Source organism: Anser brachyrhynchus (assembly GCF_964034855.1).
Source record: "Anser brachyrhynchus genome assembly, chromosome: 5".
Taxonomy (NCBI): Eukaryota; Metazoa; Chordata; class Aves; order Anseriformes; family Anatidae; genus Anser; species Anser brachyrhynchus.
The window spans coordinates 16236139-16252730 of record NC_137699.1 but is presented as its reverse complement, the minus strand read 5'-3'; the positions used below and the strand labels follow the sequence as shown (position 1 = coordinate 16252730).

At 40.2% G+C, this 16592-nt stretch overlaps 1 protein-coding gene across 1 annotated transcript in view; it reads right to left on the bottom strand.

Annotated features, from left to right (window-relative positions):
- LOC308196094 (uncharacterized protein) overlaps nucleotides 1–16592 on the bottom strand; it is a 596499-nt gene that overhangs the window by 36439 nt on the left and 543468 nt on the right. Inside the window, exon 13 of the mRNA XM_080594627.1 lies at nucleotides 1–16592. This exon is cut by the window's left edge and continues 36439 nt beyond it. Within this exon, the coding sequence (XP_080450753.1) occupies nucleotides 16556–16592 (37 nt within the window). The 3' untranslated portion in view covers nucleotides 1–16555.

Genomic DNA, 16592 nt, shown 5'->3' with positions numbered 1-16592 from the left:
AGCAACACAGCCTTAACATTCCCAACAGATGAACACAAAGGGGCAGAAGGAATGATTTCTAATCCTGTTTCTTTTTTTCTTTTAATTTCAAATGGATAAAAACGGAGCCAGAGACAGGCAACATCAATACTTTTACTGAGTATTTTTCAAGCTGTAAGGGAACAACCCATGAGGAGGATTTCATCTGTTAATTGTCCTTAATACTTGGTGGGTGTCCAGCTATTGTCCTGTAATTTAACTCCTAGGCCAGCACTTTAAGTTTCATTCAGATAGATGTTCTGTATAGGAGCACCATTTCAGTTTAGATTAGAAAAATTATTAAGACTGCAATCTGTTCTTGTGATTCATATATCTATTCATTTGTTCCTGAATAGTACCACATCTACCAGCCTCATTAATCATAATAGACCTTTAAGCTCCCGGTGGGTTATAGGTTTCTAAAGTGTTACAAAGTAATTCATGTCACTATAATTTAAACATGATGTTGTTGTTATTACTGAATTTATTTTATGAAGTTTTCTGCCGTACTGGATATATGCTGAAATACTTGGTTGTATATTGCGCTTGGCTGCAATGGTAACAAAATTCTGGGTAATTACAGATGATGAATGGTGGATACTGAGCTCTTGATTATCTAAAAGAACCTTCTGCCCTAGCACACCTCATCGTGAAAGTGCTCCAGTGTAATACTAATGAAGAATATTACATACCTGGCTCTGAAAATAAGCCCAAATTGTGATCATTATGTGTGAAGATAGTCATATTCACTGTCAGGAACTTTGTCAATGAACCTTTTCGATATGATCAAACGATACCAGCATCCTAAGGCATTATTGAAGCTCATACTGAGATCTTGGAAATTTTTGCCCATATAAAATAAGATTGTTCTAGTCATTAGACAACAGTAGTGACAGGAAAATGCATCTTTTATTCAGTGCAAGGAGACTCCAGTCAAGCCCTAGATCAAGGTTAAGATGTTGCTTGTATTCTGCAATGTAACTTGTCCCTGAGGAGTAACCAGCAAAATAATGCCTTTTGCTTTTATAATACTCATAGCATTTCTTCATCTCATATAATCATATTTTGCAATTATTCAGTGCCTTTCACTCAAAGATCTTAAAGGCTTTTTCAGCATAAACTGGTACAACTGAACCACCTGAGTGCTTGTTAAGAATGTTTGTTTTTATGTACACTAAATGATTTCATATGGCAACTTCCCACCATTTCAAACACCTACAGTGGTGACATGATCATAGAATGACTGAATATCCCAAGTTGGAAGGGACCCGCAAGGATCATCGAGTCCAACTTCTGGTTTCGCACAGGACAACCCCAAAATCAAACCATATGTCTGAGAATGTTGTCCAAACACTTTTTGAAGTCCAACAGGCTTGCTGCAGTGACCACTTCCCTGGGGAGCCTGTTGCAGTGCCTGACCACCCTCTCAGTGAAGAACCTTTTCCTAATATCCAACCGGAACGCCCCCTTTCACAGCTTCATGCCATTCTCTCAGTTCCTACCACTGGTTACTAGAGAGCAGAGATCAGCTCCTGCCCCTCTGCTCCCTTTCTGAAGGACTAGTAGGCCTTCCCTTTGCAGAAACAGAGACCTGTAGGCCTAGTCTAGGTCTCCTCTCAGTCTCCTCTTCTCTAGGCTGAACAAACGAAGCTGCTCCTCATACATCATGCTCTCTAGACCCTTCACCATCTTTGTAGCCCTCCTTTGAACACTCTCCGATAGTTTTATATCCTTTTTATACTGTGGTGCCCAAAACTGCACACAGTATTAAAGATGAGGCTGCACCAGCACAGAGCAGAGCAGGACAATCATTTCCCTTGACCAGCTAGCCAATGCTGTGCCCGATGCCCCCCAGGATATAGTCAGCCCTTTTGGCTGCCAGGGCACACTGGTGACTCTTGCCATTGACCAGAACCCCCAGATCCCTTTCTGTGGGGCTGCTCTCTGGCTTCTTATCCCCCAGTCTGTACATATATCCATGGCTGCCCCATTTCAGGTATAGAACTAGTACTTGCTCTTGTCAGAATCTAGTACTGATTATTAGAGAGACAGTCACACTTCCTTAATTTTCAGGATAAAGCTAGCCCCAGATATTTTAGATACTCTATTGTTGTATGTTTGTGACTCCAGTCAGTGTCAGACTTGGATTTGAAGAGCCTGATGTATGCTGAATTGCCATCTACAGGTGATTGTCTCCATTGACTTCATGCCCTAGAACTCTCTATCCTGCTAAGATATCCCTGCCCAGGGAACAGTATATTCTTTCCTACATGAAAGCCAGAAAAGTGCTGAGGAGTGCAATAAATCTAGAGGGAGCAGCTGGCATTTCCAGCGTGATCAGGTGAAAATAGAAGTAAGAAATGCAGATAAACTGGAAGTCAAAAATTGATCATTTTAACTACTTGGTGACAGATTCACATTAACTGGGATGTAACAATGCATTCTATGTTGGTAAAATCTAGCTAAGCAGCATGAGTAACAAGCTAAAATTATTTTGGAGTAACTAGAACAAGACCTGCCTATGCTCCTGCAGAGAGATGGTCAAAATGGACAGAAAAACATCCTTTGTACTCAACAGGAAAAGGAATGTTATGCCATCAGATGCTGGGATTGGAGATCCTTTTCATTAAAGTACAGTGAAGGACTCACAACACTTATTAAATCATGTTTAGGATTAGGAAAAGGACTTCTTCACAGGAAAACTGTAGAATATAAGAGAACTAACTCAGACTGCTTCTGCCTAGTATTTTTAACCTAGATTGTAGGGTAACCTACAAAGCTTTGGGTTTTCCCACCCTGTGGTATCAGTAATTCTGGTTAATAATCCTGTGAAGATATTATTTGTTGATACAAAGATTTTTTTTTTTTTTCCCCAGTAAAATTCACAGCTTTTGTTCCTGGGATTAATTTTTCCTTTGTTCTTTGCTAACAATGCTACAAAGCAGACAGTAGAGGAATACATACAATCCGATACTACTGATAGTGGCAAGTGACTTTGCCTAACAAACTTCAAATCTCCCTATTGTTATAATATTTGTTTATGATATCTCAAACTTTGCAGGCCTGTTAGGAATGTCACAGAGTGGCAGATTTTTACTTTTTTTTTTCTTTCTGAACCACAATAAAAAATCAGAGAACATAATTAGTTTTACTAGTGTATTAGCTTTTCCCCATGCTTTTTCTCTGTCTTGCATTTAAATGTGAGAGATGGAGAAAGAAATATTTGCTAAAACCATGCTACTGTAAATATGTGAAAATGTTCAAGAGAACACGTGGCTTACTGATCATCAAAAAGGAGTTGGCCAGCAATCCATAAAAGGCAAAAGTTTTTTGTTTCTGTGAAAGGTATTCTATTCTCTAGAATTTTCTCCCCTTGGCAGACTGACAACTGTGTGTCAATAATTACTCCAGCTGTTGAAGCTGATTTTGAAAACTTAAATCGAATTCAGGGGAGACCTGTGGTATGATAACCATGAGTTTTCCTATTGTTTTGTGATATAAATAGATCAGACATAACAGAAAGCTACACAAGAAACAGACGTCAGTGGAAGCATCTTGGCTAAGATACAAGTTATAGACCATAAGACTTCTTAACTGGAATCTCCTCACACTTCCTACACATTTACTGTTTCCAATAAAACCTCAGGTATTCTGGAAAATGATCAGACAGAATGTAACACCCTAAATAAAGCTGAGCAGCTCAGAAGATGAAGGAAGAGACATATTTCACCTCAGGGACAAAACTACTGATCTACCTTCAGGCCCATACTGGGAGATTGTAAGAAAAATCTCATTTACGCAGAGATTTTATGCCTTTTTTTTTTTTTTTTTCCTACAAGAAAGAAAACCTACAAAGCCATAAATGAATCTTGGCAAACACTGGCCCAATCTTTAATCAATTAAACTATTTTTCAAATCTGGTAAGAATAGATTTTTTTTTTTTTTTAGTGAAACTGCGGAGGTTCCTTTTTGTGCAGGTTCACTCTTTGAAAAGTATTGAGGAAGATTGCTGCCTAAAGGGAATGACTAAAAGCACCAGGAGGAAAGAAAAAACAGCATTGTCTTCTTTCTCTTGAAAAATCTTTGTATTGCAAATGTATGTGTTTTTCTTTGTGTGTATTTTCCCATAAAGACCATGGGTGAAAGAAGGGACAGAAATGAAAAAAATAAATAAATCACAGAGTTTCAGAGAGATTCAACAATTCTGACACTCTGTCACCCAAGCCCATCAGAATCAACAGGGAGAGCAGTAGTGCTGGGAAGGCAGTCTTGGTGCAGGGCAAAGTTGCCTGTCCAAGTTGGCATAATTATAATATTTAGAGATTACTGATGAGGGTATTGTTTCTCAGCAGGGCTGCACTTTGGTGTGCCACTACCTACTTAAATTCTATTTGAAGGCAACCCTGTACCCCTATGCCTGTCAAAACCTCACTAGTCTATTCTGACCTGAAGCAATAACTGTGGTCTTGGAATTGAAGATGCCCAAGAGACCAGAAATGCTCCCCTGTTGTCAGGACTGCCAAAGAGTCAACGCCTGTAGCAAACCAGGCTTCGTATTAAGAACTCACGAAGTTGAATATCTTCAATGGATATTGCATTAATGCTGATTCTTTTGTTGAGCAATCCAATTAGAAGTTTTTGAGTTGTTTGGGAGGGGAGAAGAGACAGACAGGGAAAAGGCTTTTTTTTTTTTTTTTTTTTTTTAATGTGTGTGCGCAAACCAGCTTAATTGTCTAGAAGTCATTAAGCTACAACACCAGATGTGAGTTGGGCTGTGAGAAATTTGATGTGGGTTGATTCTTCCACAGGGGAAAAATGAATGCTGCATATGTTTGGGAAATTCTTTTTAGGATGTTTTATTCACAAATAATAGGTATCTAAGGTCATGTTCACCTTGTAAAGAGATTGCGAAAGCAACAACAAGCCTTCACATAATCAATCCATCATCAAGACTTCAGCTGAAAATGCACCTGTGTTCCAGGCTCTGCTGATCAGCAGCTGCTGCCTGTCTCTGTCACCTGCTTTAGCAAAAGTGTGATCACCTTTAGGAAATACTTGGCACTGGTTATTTTTGTATAGATGGATACTCTGGATTTTGGGAGTTGGAACAATGTGTTTCTGCAGACCACCAGTAAAATGGAATTTAGCCCATTATATCATGTTTGCTGCTGCTGGATGTGTGTATTACTATATCATTTCTAGCAGACATTTCTGTTAAAAGCCAAGCCAAGTATCGGAATCAAAACCAGTTCTCTGCTTCACATTAGTACCAAGGAAAAAGAGACTGATGTAGCATAACATATACTACACTATGTTAAAAAAAAAAAAAAGCCAACAACACACATCTGAACAAACAGAATGTCTCTGTATTGGTTTATGAATTTACATACGGTGGCAGTGACTTTTATCCTGTATCAAAGCCTGATTGAATGCATGGGTATCCACAGCCTAAGGTTGTTAGTCACCATGTCCTCCCTGCACATAACTGGTATCAGCTGCCCTCTCTCTTTCAAACTGCTTTACTGGCAGTATGGTATTTAAGGGGTGCTCAGTCCCAGCACTAGACCGGCACTGGATCCTGGTACCCTGCCCTGCAGGCTTAGTTCTGTGCAAGACAAGTTGGGGCAGCAGCTGATGGGCTGACTCCGTGTCCCCCCAGCCTCCGTATCCCATACCACGGTGAATCTGGTACTGGAGTGGTAGGAGCTGCTCAGAAAGCTCCTTTCTACCACTCCATAGTGAAAAAAACTTGTTTGAAACAGACTGAATTCTTCTCAAGTTATAGCTAGAATGTATCTCATGGAAAATCCAGGATTCTCACATTTAATTTCTAGGAAAGATACCACTGGAATGCAAATGATAGCGCATAGCCAAGTGCTGTGGGCTCTGTCTATCAGACTCGAATAAGTGCATCAGAATGATGGAAAACAGCATTTGGTACTAGATATTTCTAAAAAAAAAAAAAGAAGATAAAATTGCATTCCTTCCTTCACTCTATTCCCAACCACTGGAAAAACAAATATACAATTTTAGTGATATTTTCATTTAAGGCTGAAGGGAGTTCTTACCTTCAGATAGGGAAGAATTAGTGGGTACCCCTGTCACTAGGAATAATATCCATTTTGTTTTAAGGGCCTGTTTTCAGGTACAGCTGCATGCTGTCTTGAAGGCACTGAGTCAGTAAAGCCAAAGAGTTCAGCAGTGTTAGGCATCTCCAGGTAAGGCTGTACATAACTGGTGAGCAGACTAGAACCAATTTGATTCAAATATTTTCTCCCTCAAAGGATAAAATTTAAGTGTATAATGGAGTTCCAAAGCCTTAAAGATACTACTTCAATAAAATACAATTTAGACATACATAACAAGTCAGTACTGAATTATCGTCTGACATGAGCTTTGCAGGGTTATAAAAATTAACTGCTTGTTATGGACCCAGCCTGTGCTTATTATCTATGAAGTTTCAGATCAGATTTCTTCTAAAATCTGAAAATCTTTCAGATTTTCTTGCTATTAAATTATGCCTCTTACCAGAGGAACCAACAAATCTTATACTTCCTCAATGACCCTCTTCCATTTCAAAAGCCAAGGTTTTCCACTTTTTTAACATCAATAATTTGTCATAACTGCAGTCCTGTAGGGCTCATATATGGTGGAATTGAATCTCTCTTTTCATTAACAGTTTAGTAATGTCACTGAATTTACTAGAATTATTATCTAACTTGGAATGCTCTTCCACAAATTTGTTTTCTGACACTGTATAATTAACATAATCTTGTTCATTACTTAATTTCTCCATATACATAGCAGGTAACAGGTACTCACCTCTCAGATAAGCTATATTTTACTATTCTATTTGTGATTATACTCAGAAACTTATATTTTGCTGGATATCATGAAAGTCTCAACCAGTGCATAATTACACCTGACAGTTTCAAAAAGTACAGTTGGTTCTCTTTTGCTATATCACAGAAAACACTTAATTGTGCACTGGCTAGCCTAGGAAAATGAAATTCTCAGAAACACTGTTATGTGCTTTTGAAATTTAATATGAAGGAATAAACTAAACTACATGAATTTCATTTGCAGAAAAAATAATATTGTATTAACAAATGGATGGATATATATGTTTAGTAAAAAGCCCAAGTCCTGATTTATAAAGTAATGAAAGAAGTGTCAATGAAAAATGTACTGTCAGATTAGTGCTAGTCTAATGCTGTTCTTTCTGCAAGGAACATTATGCATTAGTGAGCTGAGAGCAACAAGCTGGAATTATTTTGAGATACTACATATTATTTCTTTAGAATAATACAATCAACTATTCTATCTCAGGCAAATCGGTCCCTTAAGCTATAAATGTATCCCGATTATTTATCTCATAAACAGCCAAATGGCACAGAAAAAAAAGAGTTGTACTTTCCTCCTGAATTTCTCCTGTGTGGTAAACATGCTTGCAGAAACAATTAAGCACCCTGAAAATAACATCTCTCATTTCCTGTGATGCGTAGCTGAATTTGGGAACCAGCATCTGTGAATACAAGAAAATTGCTGCAATACCTGGTTAGTCTCTACATATTTACAAAGAAATTGTCATCTACAGTGACCTTCATTGCATATGAAATACGATCATGTCTATTAGGGAATTTTATCTTCTTTGCTTTCAGTGAACTATATAAATAGATGAAAGATGTTGTACAGCATATTTTATCGGCATATGTCCAGTTACACTGGGCCTAAGACTACTTGCTTGTTCCTGTCTGTTTTCTAGTCAAAATCTATGGGAACAATCACTTTCTTGAAGGAAGGATTAGACGAAGCCCTTCTTGTTACTCCTGCACTGCAGTTCCTCATTTCAAGGGGTTCTCCAGCCACAACAGGCTGTCTCAGAGGCTGCCTTTAGCTCTGCAGCCCGAGGGCGGCCAAGAAGAGACACACTCAGCAAAGACAAGCCTGGCCACTGCCTGGGTGCCGCGGGGGAGGGATGCTGGGGAGCATGGTGTAGGGCACAGCCTTTCAGATGCGGTGAAGAAGGGTTGGAGTGGAAAAGCATGTGCTAAATCCCTGGAACCTCTTCGTATTACATTGCAGAAGACACTCGGAAACGTTCATCTGACTGAAAGCCAACCCTCTGTGGGCCTGGCAAGGTATTGTAAGTATGATCTTGAGACATGTCTAGAGATAGACTAATTAATTAGCTAATTATTACTTGGATAATAATAATGCTTATCTTCACCTCCATGAAACACTCCTGGCTTGGGATCTAGCAGAACTTGCATTCTCTACCGTTTTTAATAACATTACCTAAATGCAGCTTGGAGGAGGGCTGGGAGCTGTGGTACCGCTGCCTTATGCCTGCAGAGCTTGTGGGATTATGCTGCAGCGTTGTCCCTGCCTGTGACCCCCACCATGTCTCCTCCTGCCTCGTGTTATCCTCTCCCTGGGAAAAACCTCCTCTTTTTGTACGGCTCGTCAGAGCCAGGAGCCCCTGGCCTTGAGCGAGGCCTGCTGGCCCCACTGCAATGTGGGGTGTGTGTTCAGGGCAGAAATGGGGGGTGAGACTGGAAACTGGTCTGCATTTACCATGTTAAAGCTTTTCAGGGCTGAGCCCCAGGCCTTTTTGACTGCAGACTTTCCAAACTTGCTCCTCACTCAGAATCACCAGCTCGACTCGGGCTTCTCTGTTTAAACAGCATGAATGGGCTCATATAGGGCTAGTTTATCTTCCAACAATTTTATTTCTTGGGTCATTAATGCTGTGAATTTGCTGAATTCTTCCATTTACCTCAGAGCATCATCTAGCTCTCTCTCTCACCATGGTAATGTGACAGTTTGCAAAAAAGAAATTAAATGCTAAAATTTCAGCAGGCAGCTGAAAAACAGCATCATAAAACTACCTGTGCTTATGCAGAACCACGGAGAAAAAATACTTCCATGGAGTGCTAAAAATGACCACTATAAGGTTTATTTGCTCCCCTCTCTCACCTTCACACCTTCGCCCAGCCCCTTGCTGACTGCACTGACTCCTGTGGAGTCAATGAGAAGTTTTGAAGCACTACTGTTATTTGAAGAACAGCTGAAAAAGGCCCATTTCTTTATAAGAGAACATGAATGGTATTTACCCTTTACTGGTAAACAATTAGCAGCAGCTTTCTGACAGTGTTGAAATTTCTGTTTGAAAGAAAGCAAAATGAACTGCAAGTTCAGCTCTGGACACAAAATGCTGGCATCACCGATGTCAGTGCCTTGGCTCTCTTCTTCTGACCGGGTGACAAGGCAGGGTGAACAGATAAATGGACAGGGATGGGAAAGGGCAAGCTTTTATACAGAAGTCTTATAAAAGTATCCAGATTTTTTTTTCCTTTTCCACTGAAGCATTTCTAAGTAGCAACAAAAAGACCAGACGGTGAAGCTGTGCCCTGTCATCCTGATTGCTGTAGGCTGATGCTGTCACCAAGTCATTTGACCGGGTGCCTTTCCCCCTCATCTGCAGTCCAACCACAGCTCTCTTTCCCTGACTTCTAAAGAGGGCTGTAAAGCTTAATTAGTACAAAGCCCTCTGAGCAGAGATTAAAGGAGAGCAGTGGTGGATGTTCCCCCTCCTCCAGCTTCATGGCTGAGGCTGGCGCAGAGGACTGCCCTTCCTCAGCTGGTGCTACTCGGGAGCCAGGTAAGGGCACAGGCTAGCCCGAGGGAAACCCCTGGGGTGAGAGGGTCCTGGGAGGAATGGGATTTTCAAAAGCATCCTGAGCTGGCCCGGCCCCATCTCAGCTGGGCTCAGTTGTAAATGCTGCCTTGTAAAAACATGAACAGAATTAGGGCAAGGGCTGAAACCACCGTGAGAGTAAGAAAAAACCTTGGATCTAAGAGAAGTCCTGAGGGACACCCTCAGCACAAAGCCCTGCTCCCTTGGTGGGAAGCCACTGGCTGTGTTTTAACAAAAATTTTATACATGAATCAACAGTTTATTTTCATAACGTTAAAACCTGAGCCATGAACACCTTGTTGTCTGAAGTGCATCCTGAAATTCCACCCTCAAGTCAACAAAACATCAGGGGTAGGACCAGGTTTCTTTTCCACATCGGTGTATAATAGAAGTCCCTAGGAAATGCGTGTGGAAATTGTTTCTGGTAGTGCCCACAGGTGAACGAGTGATGTAGAAAAAAACCCTTAGAGGTCCAAGGAGAATAAAGGAGAAGATGTGGCATCTGTACACATGTCACAGAGGGGAGGGTGAGAAAAATTCTTGTCTTGTTACTTTGATGTAAGTCAGGAATAATTGCCACAGATCATTACTGCTACTTAGGTAAATACCAGTGAGAAATCAGAGTCAGGCCCAGGATGGATAAGAAGTGAGAGCAAGCAGATAAACATGAAAGGGTGCATGTTTATAGCTGCTTGTGCTAATGTGTTCTAATTAACAGCAGTAATAGGATTCACACAGCTAAATCCCTGTACATCACACTGAAAATTTACTCCTGATGCCTGCCTGCAAGGAGGTGTGTGGGGGAGGAGGCAGAAAGGGAGAGCAAGTAGAAGAATAAAACAAATGACATTTCGCCCTGCTCTTTCGGAGGAATCATCTCATAATTACTGAGCAGGATTGACAACTCCCTTTAATGTTAGATTTTCTGAAGAGGGCTCTCTTTTCTGGGGCTGGGGTAGCAGGGAGGAAGGGAGGGTGAACTGAAGGATTAACGTAGTCTGGTAAACAATGAAACCTGAATCTTGGTGGTTTAAAACTCAGGATAATCCTAGCAAGTTGTTAGCTGTGCAGTGGGATAATTTGAAATGTAAATGTGACATTCTCCTTGGTAAATTAACAAGACATGACTGCAGGCTCTCCTTGTTACTGCAGTCACATTCAAAGAGTCACTCGCTCTCTCTTCTCATCTAATGCTATGACAATAGGCAATCACTAGGAGCCTTCTTCAAATAAATATCAAATCAAGCCTTCACCATATACAGAAGTGACATATGTGCTGAATTATCTTTTATTCATTTTGCCCAGAATCTTGTTGCTATAAACACCGTATTACAGGCTGATGCAGCTAGGATGCTGTCCTCTCTCCTTCATCCCCTTGACACCAATTTCTTGCACACTTCCACAGAATAATGGGGAGAAGGTATCTAATTCATGGTTATGAAACCAAGATTTAAAGTTTATTATGCAATTGCCTAAAATAAAATGGAGAGGATTGATTTTGCTTTGTTCGTGAACGTCTTGAGGGATTTCTTTTTAGTTATTATTCTATTATTATAAAATCTGTTAGAAAAATGCGCTGGCCTGACACATCAACACCATAACAATCATAATTTATCAAGCCAGATGCTATGATGCTGCATGATACAACTCTTGCAAATTAAATCTGTCCAGAAAGCGGGGGCATATCCTTCTGTTCTTCAAATAGAAATGGATGGCAGTGTTTAAACTATTAATGCAGCTGTCCATTTTCTTGTGGAAGATCAGGGCAAGGGAACACTAGAGAGATGGTTCTTGCACTGTATTTTGTCCTAGCCTTATGGCAGTTTAGTGTGAACTTGAGTCTATAGTCCCTTGAGGATGGTCATCTGGGAATAGCTGGCATGCATATATCACAAGCTGCCTCTACTCTTAATGCCTTGCCTCCCACGTGCCTTTTAGGCTCTCTTCAGCCTTCAGCTCACCACGAAACTATCTTTGGAGATGTGTCAGAGTGGGAACACTCAGCCAGTACAACCAACCTCTGAGCAGCAGCAGTACTTAGTAGTAAGGGTTTATTTTTCTCAGAGTGTTTGCAGGGCTCCTCTCACATTATTAAGCATATAGACAGGGGTAGAAGGATCTTCCTTGTGCACTTGATCAATGGCTCCACAACAGTGAGAGCTCAGCTTGTAACCCATAAGCTGTCCAGAGAAAGCTTCTTGTCAAGCTTGCTGCGCTATTTTGGACAGCCATGTGGACACTGCCTCAACCTGCTGATCAGCCCTCCATTAAACTTGTGACATGGTAGTACACTACATGCTCAAGCATGGACATACTCTTCAGAAAGACATGCTGATCTCTGCGAAGCTCCAATGAGTGTTATTCTGGTCATATGTATCTGCAGTAGAGAGGGAGCTGTTTTCTGCCCGTGGCACTGGTATTACTTTTCATTTGTAATTTCACAAATATGACAGAGATCAAGGTGTCTGAAAAAAAATCTTGGAGAGGAACCATTGCCAGTGCTTTAGCCTTCTCATTAGTCTCTCAAAGCCAAATTGCCCTACAATAGAAGCTGGCCAGTTATCAACAGCAATCCTTTCCCAGAGGGTTTCATCTAACTTAAGCTTTGCCTATGTGCTAAAATGGCTTCAGCTGAATACTACTTTCTGTGTGCTAGCACAAACTCTCATGTGTCTAAACAGATATTTTTTTTTCCATGGGTGATTTTATGGACTTCCATCATAGTCATTACTCCATTTGAAATTTTCTTTCTGTATTGTGGGTAAGGAACCTAAGTAGTACAACCTGTTGAATACTTGCCAAAATTTAAAGATTTCTGAGTCTTTTGCTAATCTTTTGGACAAACTTGCCCCCAGTCCCATAAAAGGGACTGGGACGTAGACATCTCTAGGTGGAAGCAAGACAGTGGTGACTGCACTAACAGAAACCATCTGCATCCCCTCCACAGCAACTCCTTACAGCACAATAACATTTTGTGCCAACTTGGGGATGAAGGGTTTAGAAATAAAGTAATCTCACTTCCTGGCTCAGTTAGGCATGGTAGCAAAACTGACTCCAGTTCAAATATTCATCACAAACCCTGTATTGCCAGAAGAGTTACAGACAGAGATTCAGTGCTGTGGATGAGACAGTAAACTAAGGACAGTGCTTCCTGACTTCATTATCTGATCAAATGCCATTTAAAATTCCCTTGATCTTTTCTCAAAGGGAAGACATGAGTCGCTGTGTTTACATTCCTTGCCAAAATAATGTGGGTGCTAGAGAACTGAAGCAGTTCTAGTATTTAAACAGGACCTCACAATCTTTGACTCGGAGTGCCTGCTCTCAGCCCCACAGTGGCTGATCCGGCAAGTCGTTTCAGAACCAGGCCTCCACATGTGCAGGTACCTCAACTGACCATGGAAGCTGCTGGCAGTGAGAGCTCAGCTTCCCAGTGCAGCTGCAATACGCAGCAGCTGCTCTTTCTAGGCAAGGAGACACAGCGCGGCGTTGTCCCCAGGGAATGAGCTCGCCTGATGAACCCATCTTTTTGTCACATTCGTGTAATTCTTGGCTGTGGCCAATAACCCTGCTGATTCTCAGAGCACGTAGACCCTCTGCGCCATGCTTTACCCGCCTTTAATAGCACTGACAATGCCACAGAGGCCGTATGCTGTGAGGCTGAACTAATGCACATTTGCAAAAATAACCCTTTGGGATCTGAGGCAAGAAAGAGCTTACACAAATGCAAAGTAGAATAGCCTGGCGGTGGCCACTATTGTTAATAATTTCACGATTGATTTCAAACATAGTGGTTTTATTTCATGATTGAAATTTGCCCTTGTGTTTGACAGGAAGTGGGCAACATCAGAGAAAGCATTGAAGTAAATGTGTGCACTTACTACTAGAACATGCATGTTGACAAGTTGTTTTAAAATTCAAAAAGAATTTTTAATGTAATATCCTAGCACAGCAGTCAATTGATATATACTGGCTTGTGATCTGCAAGTTAAAGATGCTGATTAACTATGATGCAAGAATGCTTTAAAGTAGAACCCTTTGATTTCCATATTTTCTGGCAGATATAAACTAGTTATTGAATAACATTTGCATGATTTGTCTGTTTTACATCCTTAATCAAATTAAAAGATTTAAAGAAAAATGTATTATTTATAAAGGCTTTATGTAACAGGGTTTCATCTTAGCCTGTTAAGTATTTACATTAATTACAGATATTTTGACAGAAGTTGACATTGTCCAAAACCTATGTAAAAGGAAAATATAGTCAAGAGTGGTTAACAACATCTCCTCAACACTGTTGGAATATGAAAACAGTAGCAAAAACAGTCTGCTGAGGTTCTACATTTGACAGATACTTCATACTCAGCAATGTTTTTCCTTGCATGTGCTGCTGTGTTATAGTTGAAAGTTTTGTGCTTCTCCTCCACTGTGCAAAAATAAGAACTCACCCATTGTATAGTTTATTTTCATCTGGGTTATTGGACATTATGATCAAATGCTGATGTTAAAACTGAAACATATCATCAACAGAATTACACATATAATAAATATCACAATCAAATGAAAAGGGGTTCTCTGGTAGATGAGTTTTCAAAGAAATGCAGTAGCACCTCAAACACTGTGTAAATTGTATTGCAAGAGCAAGAACAAATTACCTTTTTCATCATTGGAAAGATTGTGTATATAAAATTAGAAATTAATTAACTTTTGTTCACAAGACCATTGAGTAACTCCATTTACATTCCAAATCATCCATTCTTCATGCTTGGGTGGGTTTTCAAACAGTTTTTAAATTTTATTTTATTTTTTGTAAATGGTTATCCTACCTTCATTCCTATGCTATATATCACGTAGTAGGTACAATGATTTACAAACCCCATAAAATCAAATGTCTGTTTTCATTGACTTGTGCAGAACTTTAATATTGATATGGTTTCATTCAATTTGGTTTGGCTCAATCTTTTTCCTCCTGTCTCCCGCAGTTCCTAAATACTAAATGACAGATTTAGTGACCATTGGACAAACCAATTGATTTGATTTGACATCCATGTTCCAATAAATATGACACTTATTATTTTTCCTTTAGACAGTTGAAAAGAAAGATATTTAATCTTATGACAAAGTGTCACTGCAGTGACTTCAGGATCAAAAGAATACGTGAAGCAGTTAGACTGCATCAAGAGCAAGGACAAATGAGCACATATACCTGGTTAAAATACAGAAGAGGTCACCCACCCCACAGCACAATACACAGGCCAGGCTCTGTAGTGCCCGGCTGTAGTATGACCATTCAGCTTTCTCAATTCTTGTCAGAGAAAGCACTTTGTTACAGAAGTCCCTTCATGGTCAGATGGTCTCCTAAGAGACCAGCTCTCATAATGGAAGTTGTGCTTGCACAACTACCAAATTTGCTGTAGAGTCTAAGTCAGACACAACTGCTTTTTCTTTGGATTTTTAATAGGTGTTACACTGGCAAAGCCCAAGAACCTACCTTTGAAAATGGGAGCTACTACCACAAGAATGATTTGAGCAATCACAAAGCCATGGTTTTGGTATGCTGTTCCAGCTCTGGAGGATGGCCTTGCTCATGCAGTATACCATAATTCTACATTTGAGATGTCAATGGGACTTTCTGTGTTCATTTCAACAGGAACAGGATTAAGCATAGGACTACCAATATTTGAATATACCAGTATTTATTCCCAGCAAAATCCATGACAAATGCACGATTACATGAGGAAGACAGATCCAACTGGAAAGAAAAACTGTATAAACAACCATTTCTGGGCTTGCTGTACTGCAGAAATGAGAGCAAATTTGAGTCCAAGCATCTTACAAGATCTCCTCCTATCATAACCAATTTCTTCCATCCCATATACAGGAAAGACATAAACCTCTTACCGCAACACCCGATTCTTTGCACATATTTGAGGACAGAGGAATCTGGTAGTTGAAGCAAGTATGGGAAAGATTTAGTAAAGAAAACAACAAAAAATCATGACAAGAGAAGGTAACAGCCTCCTCAGACAGTTTTGTTTGACTCACAGTGCACATTTCTGTCAGCTGCTATGACCAACCAAGACAATCTGCATTTGGGAAACAGGCTTATCATCAAGCCTCTCTACAAAAACAGAGCTCCCCTCAGCCTTTTGTTAGGGTTTTCAAAAGCTTCAAAGACTGTCTTTACCATAAATCTGTGTGTGAATCAGAAAGGGAGAAAATGTCTAAGAGGCAAGGACATTTAGTGGTCCTGCCTCATCCCTCTCTCACCCACTCAGACTCCCCGTTCTTTTTAAGGGAAAGGTCAGGGAATATTTTACCTCTGACTTTCTCTCAGGTTCTTGACAAAGGTCAGTGAAAACTGTTGTTTTAATGCACCACCATGCTTATAACATATAATGATGCCAGCATCATTAAAAGTGGAATGATTGTTGTGAACAAAACCACTTATATTTGGAACAGTGTTTGCCCTGAGGAGGCTTGTCTGCATTACACGAATAGTAAAATTATTCTGCTATAGTGGTGACAGATTTTTTTTTTTTCTCCCATGGAGAAATCCCTGCCTGGTTCTTGGTGAGTGACTGATCCACATAAACAAACAAGACTGAATGACTTACATGAAGACAGTTCTGTGAAACTGACTCATCACGGTGCTTACACTTAAACAGAATCATGAAGAACTTGCATTAAGACAATTTTGTGAAGACAAAACCAAACTGAACAACCAACAGATTCAGGTCCAGCAGGATGAACACTGCTGTAGGACTCAGAAGACTGCAGGATACACTTGGCATGGACTGTGCTTGACTATTGACTGTGCTTGACTGGTGACTTTGGTTAAGTTGCTTCCCTTGTCTTGGCCTTATTTCCTAAC